The sequence below is a fragment of the Entelurus aequoreus genome, linkage group LG10 (assembly GCF_033978785.1).
Source record: "Entelurus aequoreus isolate RoL-2023_Sb linkage group LG10, RoL_Eaeq_v1.1, whole genome shotgun sequence".
NCBI lineage: Eukaryota > Metazoa > Chordata > Actinopteri > Syngnathiformes > Syngnathidae > Entelurus > Entelurus aequoreus.
Window position 1 is genome coordinate 19,547,969 of NC_084740.1, and position 21,863 is coordinate 19,569,831.

General features: G+C 37.0%; 1 protein-coding gene across 1 annotated transcript in view; it reads right to left on the reverse strand.

Annotated features, from left to right (window-relative positions):
- The window catches only part of LOC133658344 (syntaxin-1A-like), a 38,178-nt gene that overhangs the window by 4,291 nt on the left and 12,024 nt on the right, over positions 1-21,863 (reverse strand). The window contains exons 4-6 of the mRNA XM_062060261.1: positions 17,370-17,443; positions 17,180-17,314; positions 10,837-10,947 (exon numbers count right to left, since the gene is read on the reverse strand). Coding sequence (XP_061916245.1) covers positions 10,837-10,947; positions 17,180-17,314; positions 17,370-17,443 — 320 coding nt within the window. The remainder of the gene's footprint in view (positions 1-10,836; positions 10,948-17,179; positions 17,315-17,369; positions 17,444-21,863) is intronic.

The window sequence follows — 21,863 nt, forward strand, 5'->3', positions numbered from 1 at the left end:
AGTATCGAGATACATTTTGGTACCGGTACCAAAATATTGGTATCGCTCCTGTATTTCACAAACTAGAGCAGTGTCCCAATACTTTTGTCCAAACATTGAATCTACGTGGGCAAAAACAGGAACACAAAAATGCAGGTTTTGCGGAGTGTTTATGTCAAGAAAAAAAAAAGGCACCCAACCGTAATGCTCCAGTTTTTCGATAGGGTGGTCACGCTCACATTGTACGAGAGAGAAGGTGTTACCACATGCATGCGTGTCAACCCGTGCATTAAACACGCCCCCAGAAAAAGAGTCTGGACTTGACACTACTGCAGTTTCTTTGACCTTCAGCACAGTATAAAGTCCATGTGAGCAGCAGCATGCTTTTAAGACCGTCACACGGCCAGACCGTTCCAGGAGGATCACACCAGCTCTTAACTGAGTGCCACTGCCAATAATATATGTATGTATGTATGTGTATATATATATATATATATATATATATATATATATATATATATATATATATATATATATATATATATATATATATATATATATATATATATATATATATATATATATAACCATGGAAAGAAAAAAAATGTAAAAAGAAAAAAAAAAATTAAATTGTTATATGTATTCAGTGATTATACTATAAAGTTATTTTCCATTTAACTTCACCAGTTTTAGATTATTTTTATTCAAAATCGCTGAATTTTCACATTTGCCGTTCAAATACTGAGAAGAGACTTGCTGTGATCAGCAGCCAGTTGAAGCATGTCACTCAGTTGTGCCTCAACATGGATTGTGGACTCGGCTAACTGCTGGCCTGCTGTGCAGTGAGACCGTATTGCTATATGAATTATATTATACATTTCCATAGTTTAGTTAGCTGAGGTATATAATGTACAGTGTATTTTGTCAACAACTGTATGTGTGTAACGTATTTCTTGTGCTGAGCAATCATAAAACGGCTGCGAAGACACACTGTGGGAGGCTCGCAGTAACCCCGCCTCCTTGTGCCGGCTAAAGCACCCCCGCCGCAGAACCCCCCGACGGGAGTGCCACACCAAACAAAGCCCACAGCCAAACCCTCCACGTGCAAGACCGAATCCACCCAAAAAAGAGTCACTTAACAAGAAGCCAAAAAGTGCAAGAACAACAATGCTCGCGCCGGCGGAGCCGCGAACGACCGCAGGGACACAACATTAGGTACACCTGCAGACTGCAGCACGGATTTCATATTTCATTCATTCACAACTCCTCCAACACAAACACCACTGTTCTCGCACTTATAAGTAAAGGTAAGACCATAATAACGTTTTTTTTATTAAATGTGCTTTTTTGTGTGCTACAGTTTGTATGTGTAAAGTTAAAGTTAAGTTAAAGTACCAATGATTGTCACACACACACTAGGTGTGGTGAAATTTGTCCTCTGCATTTGACCCATCCCCTTGATCACCCCCTGGGATGTGAGGGGAGCAGTGGGCAGCAGTGGCGCTGCGCCCGGGAATAATTTTTGGTGATTTAACCCCCAATTCTAACCCTTGATGCTGAGTGCCAAGCAGGGAAGAATGCTGGTATGAGCTTTTAAACATAACCCGTTAACTGCTGCCAATCAAATGGTGAATAAGATACTCATTAGGGTTCATATGTTTGTAAATCTGACTGTGATGAAGTCAGTGCCTCACCAGTCATGAACCTCACCGCACGTCACTGATACATACATACATACATACATTTCTACCGCTTGTCCCTTTCGGGGTCGCGGGGGATGCTGGAGCCTATTTCAGCTGCATATATATATATATATATATATATATATATATATATATATATATATATATATATATATATATATATATATATATATATATATATGTATGTGTGGGAAAAAATCACAAGACTATTTCATCTCTACAGGCCTGTTTCATGAGGGATTTCCTCAATCCTCAGGAGATTTTAATGGAAGCATTCACACACCATGGTTTATATAGGGCACAGAGCGGGTGGGTACAGGCAGGCGTGGGGGCGTGGTGATTGACTCATGTGTTACCTAGGAGGTGTTTCCTTCTGTGACGGCATGCTGATACAATTTCGCTGCGCTTGTTGAGGGATGACAACTCTGGGCGGTATATGATAAACAGTTTCTCTTTTAAGCATAGGTTGCATCTTTTGTTACCACTGTTGTAAGGTGTGTACAACTGTACAACAGTGGTAACAAAAGATGCAACCTATGCTTAAAAGAGAAACTGTTTATCATATACCGCCCAGAGTTGTCATCCCTCAACAAGCGCAGCGAAATTGTATCAGCATGCCGTCACAGAAGGAAACACCTCCTAGGTAACACATGAGTCAATCACCACGCCCCCACGCCTGCCTGTACCCACCCGCTCTGTGCCCTATATAAACCATGGTATGTGAATGCTTCCATTAAAATCTCCTGAGGATTGAGGAAATCCCTCATGAAACAGGCCTGTAGAGATGAAATAGTCTTGTGATTTTTTCCCACACATACATATTACGCTCTACCACGGTATCGAGCACTATTTTTTGGATAATCTAATTAAGACATATATATATATATATATATATATATATATATATATATATATATATATATATATATATATATATATATATATATATATATATATATATATATATATATATATATATAAACCCCGTTTCCATATGAGTTGGGAAATTGTGTTAGATGTCAATATAAACGGAATACAATGATTTGCAAATCATTTTCAACCTATATTCAATTGAATGCACTACAAAGACAAGATATTTGATGTTCAAACTCATAAACTTTATTTATTTTTGGCAAATAATAATTAACTTAGAATTTCATGGCTGCAACACGTGCATATGAATAATGTAGATTCAGATAAAAAGATTATAACACATGGAGTACCCCAAGGTTCTGTATTGGGACCAAAATTGTTTTTATTGTACATTAATGATATCTGTAAAATCTTTAAAAAACTCAACTGTATTCTCTTTGCTGATGATACAAGTCTGTACTGTTCTGGGCAAGACCTTGGCCATCTCTTAGGGACTGTAGAGAGTGAACTCCACATACTAAAGCAATGGTTTGATGCCAATAAACTATCAATCAACCTAAATAAAACAAAATATATAATTTTTGGAAATAGGAAAAATAACAAACAGTGTCATATAAGAATTGATGATATGGAGATAGAAAGGGTGTATTCAACAACATTTTTGGGAATCCATATAGATGATAAATTAAATTGGAAACTGCACATAAATATACTTAAGACAAAGATGGCAAAAAATATTGCTATGTTACATAAAATAAAAAACTCCGTAAATCAAAAGGCTCTTATCATGTTATATAATTCTTTTGTACTCCCTTATCTTAATTATTGTGTCGAAATCTGGGGTAACAATTACAAAACAAACATTAAATCTATATTCTTACTTCAAAAGAAAGCGATTAGAATTGTAAATTATGCAGATTATCATGACCATACCAATGCTCTGTTTATTAAATTAAAAACATTAAAACTGCACGATCTTGTTGACCTCAACACCGCTATTGTGACGTACAAAGCTCATAACCACATGCTGCCTGGGTGTCTACAGGAGAGGTTCAAACCCAGAGAGAATCCCTATGACCTCAGAGGTTCAGCTGTCTTCCAGAAAGCTAAGATAAGAACAAGCTTAAAAAGTAGATGTGTTTCTGTCAGGGGGGTTCAACTGTGGAACAGCTTGGATTATTCCTTAAAATGTTCCAGTTCTATTCACACATTTAAAAAACACTTTAAGACCAATGTCTTGAAAAAATATATCACTCTAGAATCAACACAGTAGTTAATACTATGATCAATGTTAATTCAAATACTAAATGTGGGTTATAAATAATAATGGAAGCACAATTGTTTGTACATAGTATATAAATTGGTACAAAGGTTTAACATGTCTACAAGGATATTTCACATGCCTTTACTGTGTATATAATTGAACTGTGTTTATGTTATGTATAACGTGTATTTATAATATGTTGTACAATGGACATTCAATAATTTTCGGAAGTTTATTTTGTACTTGACATTGTTTATAGGGTTAGGCGCAATAAGTGTTCAACTTCAGCCTAAACCCTTTCGGTCTGCAACATTTTCATTTTCAATTTAAGAATGTACAACTGTTTGTTATTTTGTTGACGATTGACCGAAGAATAATAAACTTGAAACTTGAACGTGCCAAAGTAGTTTGGAAAGAGCATGTTCACCACTGTGTTACATGGCCTTTCCTTTTAACAACACTCAGTAAACGTTTGGAAACTGAGGAGACACATTTTTCAAGCTTCTCAGGTGGAATTCTTTCCCATTCTTGCTTGATGTACAGCTTAAGTTGTTCAACAGTCCGGGGGTCTCCGTTGTGGTATTTTAGGCTTCATAATGCGCCGCACATTTTCAATGGGAGACAGGTCTGGACTACAGGCAGGCCAGTCTAGTACCCGCACTCTTTTACTATGAAGCCACGTTGATGTAACACGTGGCTTGGCATTGTCTTGCTGAAATAAGCAGGGGCGTCCATGGTAACGTTGCTTGGATGGCAACATATATTGCTCCAAAACCTGTATGTACCTTTCAGCATTAATGGCGCATTCACAGATGTGTAAGTTACCCATGTCTTGGGCACTAATACACCCCCATACCATCACACATGCTGGCTTTTCAACTTTGCGCCTAAAACAATCTGGATGGTTCTTTTCCTCTTTGGTCCGGAGGACTCGACGTCCACAGTTTCCAAAAACAATTTGAAATGTGGACTCGTCAGACCACAGAACACTTTTCCACTTTGTATCAGTCCATCTTAGATGAGCTCAGGCCCAGCGAAGCCGACGGCGTTTCTGGGTGTTGTTGATAAACGGTTTTCGCCTTGCATAGGAGAGTTTTAACTTGCACTTACAGATGTAGCGACCAACTGTAGTTACTGACAGTGGGTTTCTGAAGTGTTCCTGAGCCCATGTGGTGATATCCTTTAGACACTGATGTCGCTTGTTGATGCAGTACAGCCTGAGGGATCGAAGGTCACGGGCTTAGCTGCTTACGTGCAGTGATTTCTCCAGATTCTCTGAACCTTTTGATGATATTACGGACCGTAGATGGTGAAATCCCTAAATTCCTTGCAATAGCTGGTTGAGAAAGGTTTTCCTAAACTGTTCAACAATTTGCTCACGCATTTGTTGACAAAGTGGTGACCCTCGCCCCATCCTTGTTTGTGAATGACTGAGCATTTCATGGAATCTACTTTTATACCCAATCATGGCACCCACCTGTTCCCAATTTGCCTGTTCACCTGTGGGATGTTCCAAATAAGTGTTTGATGAGCATTCCTCAACTTTATCAGTATTTATTGCCACCTTTCCCAACTTCTTTGTCACGTGTTGCTGGCATCAAATTCTAAAGTTAATGATTATTTGCAAAAAACATTTTTTTTATCAGTTTGAACATCAAATATGTTGTCTTTGTAGCATATTCAACTGAATATGGGTTGAAAATGATTTGCAAATCATTGTATTCCGTTTATATTTACATCCAACACAATTTCCCAACTCATATGGAAACGGGGTTTGTATATATATATATAACCCAATGCGGCCCACAGGTCAAAAAGTTTGGGGATTACTCAGGTCTACTACACTACTGTATTGTAATGTTGGTCATTATGGTGGTACATGGAGCACCACGTTCTTTCTGAGGTGGTACTTGGTGAAATAGGTTCGAGAACCACTTCTCTAGACTATTACTTTAAGTACTTTACTTTAACTAGGCACATCAATCTAACATGAAATACAAGGACAGACCACCCATTAAATCAGTAGTTCTATAATGTCGTTTTTTATAAAAAGTTAAACGAATACAGAAAACTCACCTTTTCACATGACCCATTTTCTCTCCGGGCATCTTGCTAAAGTATTTGTATATAGGGCTTGAAAGTGTGAAACGCAATGCATCATGGGTCTGACTGCATCTGAATAGATTCTTTCACAAGTTCCGAATATGTTGCAAACATGCGGCATCCAGAACCACAATGGCTGTCATGATCACTTCAGGAAAGTCTAAAGATCTGGTGAGATTTGTCTTACTTCTAATGTAGAAGCAAAGCTAAGGAAACTGGGTTAGTGAGCTAATAAAGAGCAGCTGGATAGCAGCTGTGAGATGATCAAACATGACTTTTAACGCCATCACCTGGTACATGTTGGTGTGTTCACTGCATTTTCAAACTGGTAAGTTTGATTCAAAGCCTGTTTGATTCTGTTGCACACGTAGCATTTAGTTAGACGTAAGGTTGTACGGTATACTAGTATTAGTATAGTACCATGATCATACTTGCCAACCCTCCCGTTTTTAGCGGGAGAATCCCGGTATTCAGCGCCTCTCCCGACAACCTCCCGGCAGAGATTTTCTCCCGACAAACTCCCGGTATTTTCTCCCGACAAACGCCCCCTCCAGCTCAATGCGGACCTGAGACTGAGTGGGGACAGCCTGTTCTCACGTCCGCTTTCCCACAATATAAACAGCTTGCCTGCCCAATGAACGGAGAAGTTAAACAGGACAATACTGCCATCTAATGGATAGCCACCGGAACACTGAAATTCAAGTATTTTTTTTTTTTTCTATGTAAATAAAATAAATATATATATATATATATATATATATATATATATATATATATATATATATATATATATATATATATATATATATATATATATATATATATATATATATATATATAGCTAGAATTCACTGAAAGTCAAGTTTTTCATACATATATATATATATATATATATATATATGAAATATATATGAAATACTCGAGTTGGTGAATTCTAGCTGTAAATAACCACGCCCCCCCCCACCTCCCGATATTGGAGGTCTCAAGGTTGGCAAGTATGACCATGATACTAATGAATCATATTCGGTACTATACCGCCTCTAAAAAGTACCGGTCCCCCCAACCCACCCGTCATCGTCACGGAGCAAAGGGTGGCTATTTTGAAGAAACTAGAATACAAAACATGTTTTCAGTGATTTCACCTTTTTTTGTTAAGTACATAACTCCACATGTGTTCATTCATAGTTTTGATGTGACAATCTACAATGTAAATAGTCATGAAAATAAAGAAAACGCATTGAATGAGGAGAAGGTGTGTCCAAACTTTTGGCCTGTACTGTACATATATAATGTGATATAATATAAATATTGTGTGACCATAGATGTCACCAAAACACCAATTAATACTCCACTTCAAACACATACATCTGTCATAAGTTAGTATTTGTCATACCTACTATTAGGGCTGGGCGATATATGGAATATACTCGATATATCGCGGGTTTGTCTCTGTGCGATATAGAAAATGACTATATGGTGATATTGGAGTACACGTTCTCACACAGTTGCTTTTACCTGCGGGCATTACACTACATGCTTTTCTCACTCTTTCTTGTCTCTCCTTCTCACAGAGACATAAAACAAGCACACCTTCTTACATACGTCATATACTGTCGCACGTGCAACGTCATACGCCCTCGCCGAGCAGAGAGGTAGCGGCATAGGAAACGTTAGCTGTGGCGCGAGTGGTAATACGAGAGAAAGAAGGTGCGAATCTGGTAACAAATGATGGAAGAATGAATCCCCAAGAAAAACAGCAGGGGGTCCATCATCTGGTGGTGGTTTGGCTTCAAGCAGGAAGATGTTGAACAGACAACCGTAATATGTCAAGTATGCGGCAAAAGCGTTGCTACAAAAAGTAACATTACTGCTAATATGTAGCATCATTTGAAAAGTCACCCGCTAGAGAATGAAGAGTGCTTGAAACTCTGCATGTCAACATCTCCGTTCGGTGCCACACCCACAAAATGCCCAAGCAACCATTTCCACATCAACACCGTATGAAAAAAATAGTCAACAACAGAAGGAGATAACGTCCGCAGGAACCTACCACATAGTGAAGGACACACACTATTTGATTTCCTATTATGCAGCTCATTTTTATTTGACACTTATTGAAACATCTTGTGTGACATCATGCACAAAAGTGAAATGTATTTGTTTTAAACTATTGTAGTGGCGTTCTGTACAAAAAGTGCACTTTAATTTAGTGTTGTTTTGATATGTCATCTTAGTGACATCATGCACAAAAGTGCACTAATAGCTTGTTTTAAAATGTCTCTGACAATCTTGCACTTTCTGATTTGGAAATGACATGAATGTTTGTGCCACTGCTTAATAACTGTTTAATAAATAGTTTTGGTAAATTGACTTAGTTGTGATTTCCCTCTCTGCATGAAAGTTTAAAATGAGCATATATTAATGCAGTATGAAGAAGAATGTTTTAATATAGACACATAGAATCATCATACTGCTGTGATTATATGCATCAAGTGTTCATTCAAGGCTAAGGCAAAATATCCAGATATATATCGTGTATCGTGACATGGCCTGATAATATCCAGATATTAATAAAAAGCCATATCGCCCAGCCCTACCTACTATTGTTCTCTGTTTGACTAATTTCACTTGATCGTATATTTTCTAACATTTCACACTACAAAATAAAAGCATGTACGAGGATTCCTGCTCATATTGTATCGTTTTAGTATCGATATCAGCCAACACCCAAAGCTCCAAAATCGGTATTGTATCGAAAGTCTGTGGAATGCTCTCCCTGACCACCTGAGGGCACCACAGACTGTGGATGCTAGTTCTAGTTTTTATTTTTATTTATCTTTTTTTTTTTTTTTTAATACACTCTAGCACCTAGTGGTTAGAGTGTCCGCCCTGAGATCGGTAGGTTGTGAGTTCAAACCCCGGCCGAGTCATACCAAAGACCATAAAAATGGGACCCATTACCTCCCTGCTTGGCACTCAGCATCAAGGGTTGGAATTGGGGGTTAAATCACCAAAAATGATTCCCGGGCGCGGCCACAGCTGCTGCTCACTGCTCCCCTCACCTTCCAGGGGGTGATCAAGGGTGATGGGTCAAATGCAGAGAATAATTTCGCCACACCTCGTGTGTGTGTGACTATCATTGGTACTTTAACTTTAACTCTAACTTTGAGGTTGTTTGCTCAATGTAAAGTGCTTTTTACAAATGAAATCTATTTTTATTATTATAATTATTATTAAGTGAACAAATTGTATTGGGACACCCTTAAAGGCCTACTGAAATGAATTTTTAAAAATTTAAACGGGGATAGCAGATCCATTCTATGTGTCATACTTGATCATTTCGCGATATTGCCATTTTTTTGCTGAAAAGATTTAGTAGAGAACAACGACGATAAAGTTCGCAACTTTTGGTCGCTAAAAAAAAACAACCTTGCCTATACCTGAAGTAGCGTGACGTCACAGGTTGTGGAGCTCCTCACATCTGCACATTGTTTACAATGTACATGGCCACAAGCAGCGAGAGCGATTCGGACCGAGAAAGCGACGATTACCCCATTAATTTGAGCGAGGATGAAAGATTCGTGGATGAGGAAAGTGAGAGTGAAGGACTAGAGTGCAGTGCAGGACGTACCTTTTTTCGCTCTGACCGTAACTTAGGTACAAGGGTTCATTGGATTCCACACTTTCTCCTTTTTCTATTGTGGATCACGGATTTGTATTTTAAACCACCTCGGATACTATATCCTCTTGAAAATGAGAGTCGAGACCGCGAAATGGACATTCACAGTGTCTTTTATCTCCACGACAATACATCGGCGAAGCTCTTTAGCTACTGAGCTAACGTGATAGCATCGGGCTTAACTGCAGATAGAAACAAAAGAAATAAGCCCCTGACTGGAAGGATAGACAGGAGATCAACAATACTACCAAACTCTGGACATGTAACTACACGGTTAATGCTTTCCAGCTTGGCGAAGCTTAGCAATGCTGTTGCTAACGACGCCATTGAAGCTAACTTAGCTACGGAACCTCGACAGAGCTATGCTAAAAACATTAGCTCTGCACTTACGCCAGCTCTCATCTGCTCATCACGACCCGTGCTCACCTGCGTTCCAGCCATCGACGGTACAACGAAGGACTCCACCCGATCATAGATGCGGTCGGCGGCCCGGAGACGGAGGAAGTCAAGGTGAGGTCGGCGGCTAGCGCGTCTGCTATCCATCTCAAAGTCCTCCTGGTTGTGTTGCTGTAGTCCGCCGCTAATACACCGATTCCACCTACCACTTTCTTCTTTGCAGTCTTCATTGTTCATTAAACAAATTGCAAAAGATTCACCAACACAGATGTCCAGAATACTGTGGAATTTTGAGATGAAAACAGAGCTTTTTGTATTGGATTCAATGGGCTCCGAATACTTCCGTTTCAACCATTGACGTCACGCGCAAACGTCATCATATCGAAACGTTTTCAGCCGTAAGTTTGCCGGGAAATTTAAAATTGCACTTTATAAGTTAACCCGGCCGTATTGGCATGTGTTGCAATGTTAATATTTCATCATTGATATATAAACTATCAGACTGCGTGGTCGGTAGTAGTGGGTTTCAGTAGGCCTTTAATGATAATGATTCATTTTGATGCACACTGTCATTGTGTGAGGTGTAGTTTGCAGCGGTGTACTAGATTGCGTACGACTATGCTACTTGATAATAGGACGTGCGGCTGCTTAAATGACTTGGTCGTGCAGGTGTGATGGAAAATGTCGGCATTAGTTTTGTACTGGGATGACACCCGCACACAACACGCGAGCGCCACATGCAGCAGCACAGACCACGGCATGCATGCATGCACCACACTGAGACAACAACAGACGGCATGCTGGTGGTCCTGGCCATCCTCTGCTTTGTCGTGACTCACCTTCAGAGCTTTACTCTGGTATTTAACCGCTTTCTTTGTGTCTGACACCGCCCTCTCCACATAGTCTACCGAGTGCTCCACATTATACTCTATGCGGTCTATCATCTCTCCCTGGGAGAGGGTCAGAGGAGCAGGGAAGACGCAAGCAAAACGTGTAGGAAGACAACAAGGAAAGGAGAGAGAAAGAAACAAAAAGGAGAAGTTAGTTCCCAGATGTCTGCGTTCACTCTCACCCGCTTTTTGGTCTTTTTCAACTTCTTGCATTGGGGGATGATGTCCTTTGCTTGTTCCACGTGGTCCTGTGCCCCCAACACACTGTGCTCAATGTTGTTTACCAGCTCGCCCTGCGTGACAACAACAACAAGTGTCAATGCACAGGGGAGCACGTATTGATTTAAACACAAAAGCCAAAAGCAGTGAAGTTGGCACGTTGTGTAAATGGTAAATAAAAAGAGAATACAATGATTTGCAAATCCTTTTCAACTTATATTCAATTGAATAGACTGCAAAGACAAGATACTTAACGTTCAAACTGAGAAACTTAATTTTTTTTGTTGCAAATTTAATGGCAGCAACACATTGCAAAGAAAGTTGTCACAGGGGCATTTTTACCACTGTGTTACATGGCCTTTCCTTTTAACAACACTCAGTAAACGTTTGGGAACTGAGGAGACACATTTTTGAAGTGGAATTCTTTCCCATTCTTGCTTGATGTACAGCTTAAGTTGTTCAACAGTCCGGGGGTCTCCGTTGTGGTATTTTAGGCTTCATATTGCACCACACATTTTCAATGGGAGACAGGTCTGGACTACAGGCAGGCCAGTCTAGTACCTGCAATCTTTTACTATGAAGCCACGCTGTTGTAAAATGTGGCTTGGCATTGTCTTGCTGAAATAAGCAGGGGCGTCTATGATAACGTTGCTTGGATGGCAACATATGTTGCTCCAAAACCTGTATGTACCTTTCAGCATTAATGGCGCCTTCACAGATGTGTAAGTTACCCATGCCTTGGGCACTAATACACCCCCATACCATCACAGATGCTGGCTTTTACACTTTGCGCCTATAACAATCCGGATGGTTCTTTTCCTCTTTGTTCCGGAGGACACGACGTCCACAGTTTCCACAAACAATTATAAATATGGACTCTTCAGACCACAGAACACTTTTCCACTTTGCATAAGTTCCTTTTAGATGAGCTCAGGCCCACCGGCGGTGTTTCTGGGTGTTGTTGATAAATGGCTTTGGCTTTGCATAGTAGAGTTTTAACTTGCACTTACAGATGTAGCGACGAACTGTAGTTACTGACAGTGGTTTTCTGAAGTGTTCCTGAGCCCATGTGATGATATCCTTTACACACTGATGTCGATTTTTGATGCAGAGAAATCGAAGGTCACGGGCATTCAATGTTACGTGCAGTGATTTCTTCAGATTCTCTGAACCTTTTGATGATATTACAGAGCGTAGATGGTGAAATCCCTAAATTCCTTGCAATAGCTTCTTGAGAAATGTTGTTCTTAAACAATTTGCTCAGGCATTTGTTGACAAAGTGGTGACCCTCGCGCCATCCTTGTTTGTGAATGACTGAGCATTTCATGGAAGCTGCTTTTATACCCAATCATGGCACCCACCTGTTCCCAATTAGCCTGTTCACCTGTGTGATGTTCCAAATAAGTGTTTGATGAGCATTCCTTAACTTTCTCAGTCTTTTTTGCCACTTGTGCCAGCTTTTTTTGAAACATGTTGCAGGCATCAAATTCCAAATGAGCTAATATTTGCAAAAAATAACAACATTTACCAGTTCTAACATTAAATATCTCGTCTTTGCAGTCTATTCAATTGAATATAAGTTGAAAAGGATTTGCAAATCATTGTATTCTCTTTTTAGTTACCATTTACACAACGTGATAACTTTTGGGGTTTGTAAATACAGATACAAAGTATCCAAGGCATTGTATTAAAAGGTATCTTGTAACACCAAGCTGACACAAAGTTATAGCTTTAAATAGAAATAATTCCTGTTATAGCATTTTTTACGGAATAAAAAAATATCAAAACGGCCCCCGCATGCTTTGACTTTTCAGTATGTGGCCCTCCCTCGGTAGAAAAAGTTTGGACACCCCTGGTTTAATTCTACACCGGTTGACATATTTTTACACTACAACGAATCGCAACCTTTTCATAAGAACATGCTAGTCACAAGATTAGCTACCAAGCAAGTCTGAGACTTTTTATTTTACCTTCCATCCACACAAGTGATTTAAAAAAACCCAATTCATTTTGTCTTTAAAAAAAAAAGTATTTCCAAAAGCGTGTCTGGAAAATGAGCGGTTAGTCAATATGATCATTTTACATCTAATATCTGAATCAACGTTAGCATTTGGAGAGCAAATGATTTTTGCAGTCACAATTCTTAATGCATGCACTTAATAAAAATAAGTAAATTACCTTTTTGCACGAGCTGGTGAGTGCTGCTGTGTTCTGGACAGCTTAGTGCCAGTGTGGTGGAGGCAAAGTGGGGGAAAATGAAGGATAGAAAACAGTAGAAGTTGAAAGGCTGGGTGGAGGAGGGGGAAAACGCTGAGAAATAGTGACAGACAAAAATGTAGCATTTCATGACAGAAAGGTTAGTAAATTAAACATATGCATGTGAAGCATTTGCACAGTAGAAAACATGTCCCTCATATACTAAACGTACAGTATACATACTGTAAAACTAAAGATATTCACACTATGTCAAAAAAGTTGTCTTTTTTCACATAGTGTTGTCTCCCTGACCACCTGAGGGCACCACAGACTGTGGATGCTTTTAAAAAAAGGCTTAAAAACCCTTCTTTTAAAAAAAGCCTTTTTTTTTTAGATATACCGTATTTTCCGCACCATAAGGCGCACCGGATTATAAGGCGCACCTTCAATGAATGGCCTATTTTAAAACTTTGTTCATATATAAGGCGCACCGCATTATAAGGCGCATAGAATAGACGCTACAGTAGAGGCTGGGGTTGCGAAACCTGTTGTGGCTCAATATTGGTCCATATATAAGGCGCACTGGATTATAAGCTTTTGAGAAAATTGGAGGTTTTTAGGTGCACCTTATAGTGCGGAAAATACAGTATGCATACTAGTTCTAGATATTAGGCTGTTCTAGTTTTTTTGTTGTTGTTTTTTTAATACACTGTAGCACTTCAAGGTTGTTTGCTCAATGTAAAGTGCTTTTTTTACTTATTTTTTAAAAATTGTATTTTATTTTTTTACAAAAAAAATCTATTAATTATTATTATTATTATTATTATTGTTATTATTATTTTTACAAATAAAATCTATTATTTTATTTGAAAAACAGACAAGGAAAACCATCATTCTTTACCACCTAATGTGTTGGCTCTGTTCAGATATTTAAACAAAAGTAAAAAACATTTGATATTACGGTACATGCCATGTATTATTTCAAGGTACTCTGCAGCTGTCTGGGCAGAAAACTGCTGACTGCTAATGTATTGTTGTAATATTCATTATTGTAGTCACTGTTTGACAATTGTATTCTACAAGTAAAATCTCACCTCATAGAATTGAGAATTAATTGTATTGTTTGTTATTGTATCTTTTTTCTCTTTTCAGTTGAATACCTCTCTGCAGTTAAGCATAGACATTCACTAGCTTCACTTTTTGATCTTTAAGTATGTTTTCATTTTCCCATTGATATAATAAAGTTGCTTTTTTTTTTTTTATGATAATTTTGAATTAATTGTTTAATTTTATTATCATCATAAATTGATTTTTTTGGTAACACTTTAATATGGGGAACATATTCACCATTAATTAGTTGCTTATTAACATGCAAATTAGTAACATATTGGCTCTTAATTAGTCATTAAGTACTTAATGCCTTATTCTGCATGGCCTTATTATACAACCAATTATAAACCCTAACCCTAAACAATTAACTCTAAATTAAGTCTTTGTTACTTAGAATATGTTCCCCATACCAAAGTGTTACCGATTTTTTAAACAAGGTGGCATCTAAGTGTATGATTGCTTTATTTACATATCCAATAACCAATTTTGGATAGTAGTCTGTTTATTTAAATTCTTATTTTTTATCTTTATTACTTATGTGATTTATTTTTATTCCATATTTGTTTCCACTACCGCACCTTAAATTGGAGTCCTTAATCTCGTTATATGCAAATATAATGACAATAAAGTCCATTCAATTCTATTCTATTTTCTCTTTAGCTCATGAATACATCCTGTAATTTACATTAAAATAATATGGACTGAAAATATGTGTAAAAATAATAAGAACATTTTAAATGCAGCCAACTAAATTTATGAAGATGCTTCATGGATGACGTGGACTATTCTCCCTAATAGCAAATAATCCCTGTATATTAGTGATGTGCGGCAAGTGAGGCAGAGCCTCATGAAAAGTTAAAAAACGAATAATAATCACATGAAATAAATATTATTTGTCTATTGAACTGTTTTACAAAGGTACTTTCTGGATGATTCCAATCGTTTTTAAGAGTTCTTCATGTTAAAATGTCACATAAAGGGCAGGATACTGAGATGGAGTTGACTTGCTCCTTTCTGTTTGAATTTCATGCGGCGAGGCACACAGTATTTCTGCACAGAGCAAAAGCGCAACTACAATAAAAAATGGAGGACTTTTACTACAAAGCAACTTAACTTTTTCTGGAGAAGGATGTTATTGATGGACTGAAAAGTATGAGTATTTTTAACGTGTCTTTTTCCCCCCACAACATGCCACCTCTGAACTTTCTTCCCGGAAACCATCGCCCCTCTGTGACGTCATAACCAGTGTTGGGAAAATTACTTTAACAAAGTAATGAATTACAGTTGCTCACTGCTTTCCCATAATTGAACTAACTGGAAAAAAGTCAGCCGTGCAAATGATTAAAATGATCAAAATACGGTAATTACTGTACATAATACATATTGTTATGAAGGTGTCTGTTACTATTTTATATATATACTTGCAGTGTGTATATTGTACATATTACATATTGTTATGAAGGTGTCTTTTACTACATTATATTATATATATATATATATATATATATATATATACTTGCAGTGTGTATATTGTACATATTACATATTGTTATGAAGGTGTCTGTTACCACATTATATATATATATATATATATATATATATAAATATATATATATATATATATATATATATATATATATATATATATATATATATATATATATACTTGCAGTGTGTATATTTTACATATTACATATTGTTATGAAAGTGTCTGTTACTACATTTTATATATATATATATATATATATATATATATATATATATATATATATATATATATATATATATATATATATATATATATATATATATACTTGCAGTGTGTATATTGTACATATTACATATTGTTAAGAAGGTGTCTGTTACTACATTATATATTATATATATATATATATATATACTTGCAATGTGTATATTGTACATATTACATATTGTTATGAAGGTGTCTGTTACTATATTATATATATATACTTGCATTGTGTATATTGTACACATTACATATTGTTATGAAGGTGTCTGTTACTACATTATATATATACTTGCAGGGTGTATATTGTACATATTACATATTGTTATGAAGGTGTCTGTTTCTACATTATATATATACTTGCAGTGTGTATATTGTACATATTACATATTGTTATAAAGGTGTCTGTTACTACATTATATATATATATATATATATATATATATATATATATATATATATATATATATATATATATATATATATACATATATACTTGCAGTGTGTATATTGTACATATTACATATTGTTATGAAGGTGTCTGTTACTACATTATATATATATATATATATATATATATATATATATATATATATATATATATATATATATATATACTTGCAGTGTGTATATTGTACATATTACATATTGTTATGAAGGTGTCTGTTACTACATTATATATATACTCGCAGTGTGTATATAAAATGCTGATGGAGGGTTTTGAAGTTGTCTTAGAGGGCTTTGAAGGCGACAAGGTGACTCCCATTAGCCAGCATCTTTCAAGCGTTTTTTATCATCTTCAAAACCCTTAAAAAAAAGACGTGTCGATATGCGACATTCCAAAAACAAGTGCAGTTCCCCTTCAAGGAGCGACCTGTATCAACACTGATTAGAGACCAGCATTAGAAGGTAAAACAACAAGTTTCTTCCTCACCAGCACTGCACATCACTGCTGCATGAACACTGCATGTAAAAACATATGTACATGTCCCCAATAGAGAGAAGAGGAGTGTGGTGCACCTGGCTCTCCACCAACATGGCCATGTCCATGAACATGTCGTGCAGCTCTCGGATGCTGTTTTCCAGCTTGATGATCTCATTGTGCCGCGTCTCAATCTCGTTCATGGCCTGCTCTGTGATGTTGTCCATGATGATCTGAGCACAAGTAATAATGCATGACTGGTGGCGGGGAGGTTTTTCTAGAACTTACCCCCGATGTGAAGATAGCTGGGTTGTCGCTTTCCAACATGCTTTCCAGCTCCTCATTTGTGGTATTTCTTCCAGCTACAAAAACACAGTGGAGGAGAGCCACTGAGTGACAGCCAAGAACAAACCCAGGAAGTAAGTGTATTATTTAGGATCCAGCTCTCCATCCGTTAAGGAAATGTGTGACTTCCTCTATTTGCGCTCTCGCCATCCGACTCCACTACTTTGTAAAACATTCCACAAACGGATGTGATTTAAAAATAATTGGTGTCAGGAAGCGGGGCAGGCATCATCACGATAAAGCCACACAACAAAACTTTCAGCGAATCCAGACCTGACGTGTCTCAAGCCTGTAGCTTTATACCCACATCACTCTTTAGTCTGGTTCATTTCAGTGCATTTGGAACATGCTATGATAATATTACACTTTGCAACAATAGAACTATTTTATTCTAAATAAGGGGGACCATAAACAATGGCATTATTGGCTTTATTTTAACAAAGAATCTTAGGCTACATTAAACATATGTTTATTATTGCAATTTAGTCCTTAAATAAAATAGTGAACATACTAGACGACTTGTCTTTTAGTAGTAAGCAAACAAACAAAGACTCCTAATTAGTCTGCTGACGTATGCAGTAACATATTGTGTCATTTATCTACCTATTATTTTGTCTACATATAAGGACAAGCTGTAAAAATTGATTATTAATCTACTTGTTCATTTACTGTTAATATGAATGAAATAAGTTTATTTCGGTCATATAATCAACAATCAACCATTAACCATTTTGTGTGACCAGTTTAACAGTACAGATTATACATTATTAACAATCATACACATTTACACACAAAAAGAAAAGAAAAGAAAAAGAATGACCGAAAAAGGAATAGGCTGAAGCCAAAGCTTATATTTGCCTATCCTATACATTCACTGAAAATAAGATTGCCTGGAACATCAACGTTAAAAAAAAAAATCAATGGGATGAAAGTAATTGTTACTATATTTTATAATTTTCCATTATTTCACCTTTCAAGGTTTTTTTAAACCTTAAAGAACTTCTTGTCTTCAACTCATCACTGAGCTTGTTCCACCATTTAACTCCTAAAACTGAAATACATTTGTATTTTATATTCCTTCTTACTTTACCTATTTCAAAAATCAATATCCCCCGTAAATTATAGTTTTTTTCCTCTTAATTGAAATAACTTAAGAATACAAGTTGGAAGGCTGTTGTTCTTTACTCCAAACATCATTTCCATTGTTTTTAAAAACACAATATCTGAAAATTTTAACACATTAGAACTTATAAATAATGGATTAGTATGTTCATAGTAGCACGCTTTGTGTATTATTCTAATGACCCTTTTTTGAAGTTTAATTATTGGGTCTATGTTTGTTCTATAAACATTTCCCCAAACTTCAACACAATATGTTAAATATGGAGAGAGAAAAAAAATATATAACATATGCAGACATTTCTTATTCAGCATGTGTCTTACTTTATAAATAATAGCAATGGATTTGGAGATTATATATATATATATATATATATATATATATATATATATATATATATATATATATATATATATATATATATATATATATATATATATATATATATATATATATATATATATATATATATATATATTATTCCCAAGAATTTAGTTTCATATACTTTATCAATTTCCACTACGTTTAATTTTAATTTTGCTTCACAATTTGTCCTTGCACCACTAAACACCATAAATTTAGTTTTCTTATCATTTAATAACTTATTAATATCAAACCATTTTTTTTAGCTGAATCAACTATCATACCATCAAATATCTGCTTACTTTCCCATTTAACATGTTTTTATCTACACTTATTCTTCTCTTCTTTGATACTTTACATTAGTTTTGGATGATACCACAAATTTAGGTATTGATCCGATACCAAGTAGTTACAGGATAGATAGATAGATAGATAGATAGATAGATAGATAGATAGATAGATAGATAGATAGATAGATAGATAGATAGATAGATAGATAGCACTTTATTGATTCCTTTAGGAGAGTTCCCTCAGGAAAATTAAAATTCCAGCAGCAGTGTACAAATATGATGGTAAAAGTGATAGCAAAGAAGCAGTTAGTGAAATAAATAATAATACAGAAATGACAATGAGCATTGTTACACTACAAATGGAGCAATACAAATACCAATAGAAATATCACTATTGATAATGAATAATACCAATAATTTATCTCTATTGTCAACAATACAGTTGTTGAAATGCAACAATACATATACGTAATGATAACTAGAGATACAAAATAAAGCAGATAAATGCGGGGACCAAATCTGGACGTTACCAACAAGCAGGTTCATTCTTGTGTGGATGTGACACGGAAGGATGTTCAAACGCCTCATTTACTAGGTCAACACCTCACTTGCCGTGTTACAAACCTCAGCATCTCTTCAGCTTTATTTGACTCCACAGACGTGTCCTACTTCACGAATGTTGCAAATAGCTTCGCTCAGTTAGATTTACTTCCTTATGTCTGCACAGAGAGATTCTCTTGGGCGCCATGCCCACCTCAGGTACTGTGGAACCTAATCATATTTCCCTATGCATACTTTAGCCCCCCTGCAACCATACTGGCTTTTAATCTTTATCAAAATATTACAGTATCTTGTTTTTCTTTTACGTGGTATGGACTGCGAGTGTTATGGGGTGGGACTCTTTGGGCACCTAAATACACCTAAATATTCAAGCCACACCCACCCAATTTTAAAAGAGAAAATATTTTTTACATATATTAGCCACACCTGACTGTAAGTTGCAGATACTGTATATAGCGGTACAAATACAAAATATTTTGTAAATGATTATTGACATACCTTAATTGTTTCCAACTGGTGCCTGTAAATCGGCAGTAAAATGGCTGAACAAACAAAACAGAAGTCATCGTCATAGACCCACTAGCTACAGAAGAATAACACAGCGAGAGATATTAGGAGCGAGAAAGTGACGATTACCCCATTAATTTGAGCGAGGATGAAAGATTCGTGGATGAGGTACGTTAGAGTGACGGACTGGAATGCAGTTCAAGAGATATCTTTTTTCGCTCTGACCGTAACTTAGGTACAAGCTGGCTCATTGGAATCCACACTCTCTCCTTATTCTATTGTGGATCACGGATTTGTATTTTAAACCACCTCGGATACTATATCCTCTTGAAAATGAGAGTCGAGAAGGCGAAATGGACATTAACAGTGACTTTTATCTCCACGACAATACATCGACGAAGCTCTTTAGCATGAGCTAACGTGATAGCATCTGTCTCAAATGCCGATAGAAACAAAATAAATAAATCCCTGACTGGAAGGATAGACAGAAGATCAACAATACTACTATCAGGAGACACCGAACCAAACACTGGACATGTAAATACACGGTTAATGTGTATTCGACGCCTGTCGAAGCCTAGCAATGCTGTTGCTAACGACGCTAACTTAACAACGGGACCTCGTCAGAGCTATGATAAAAACATTAGCGCTCCACCTACGCCAGCCAGCCCTCCTCTGCTCATCAACACCCGTGCTCACCTGCGTTCCAGCGATCGACGATGCGGTCGGCGGCCCGGAGACGTAGGAAGTCAAGGTGAGTTCGCCGCTAGCGCGTCTGCTATCCAACAAAGTCCTCCTTGTTGAGTTGCTACAGCCAGCCGCATACACCGATCCCACCTACAACGTTCTTCTTTGCAGCCTCCATTGTTCATTAAACAAATTGCAAAAGATTCACCAACACAGATGTCCAGAATACTGTGGAATTTTGTCGAAGAAAACAGCGCTCTGTGTATTGTGTCCAAAAGGGTCCAAACACTTCCGTGGACCTCGCGACGTCACGCGCATACATCATCCTCCAAAGGCGTTTTGAACCGGAAGTTCCCCGGGAAATTTAAAATTGCACTTTATAAGTTACCCCGGCCGTATTGGCATGTGTTGCAATGTTAAGATTTCATCATTGATATATAAACTATCAGACTGCGTGGTCGGTAGTAGTGGGTTTCAGTAGGCTTTAATTTTAAGTAGATAGGATCTTTGATCCAAGACACAACTTACATTTAACTAAAATGTTCTTTTCTTTGTGCTCGACAAAAGAAAAGTAGTGAGAATGTTAAGACACTCGACTTCTGGCTCCACCATGATGTCTTGTTAGTTGTTATGAGAGTAGCGTATGTGTGTGTGAGTGTGGCCCTTTAAGATATACATGTGAGGTGAGTGATGTCAGTGAGTGAGTGGGCGAGAGAAGTGAGGGACCGGTGACAGTGAGTGCGTGCAGGTGCTCTATCTCGGTGGATGGCTGCGTCCAATAAAGTCACAAAGTTGCAAAAAACCGCCGGCCTCGTCATTCACCCTCAGCTGTAAAGACCCACTTCCGGGTAAAGTGAAGGTTGTTAGCCTCGAAGTACATAGGCCCTGGAGGAACGTCTCCCCCCCAGC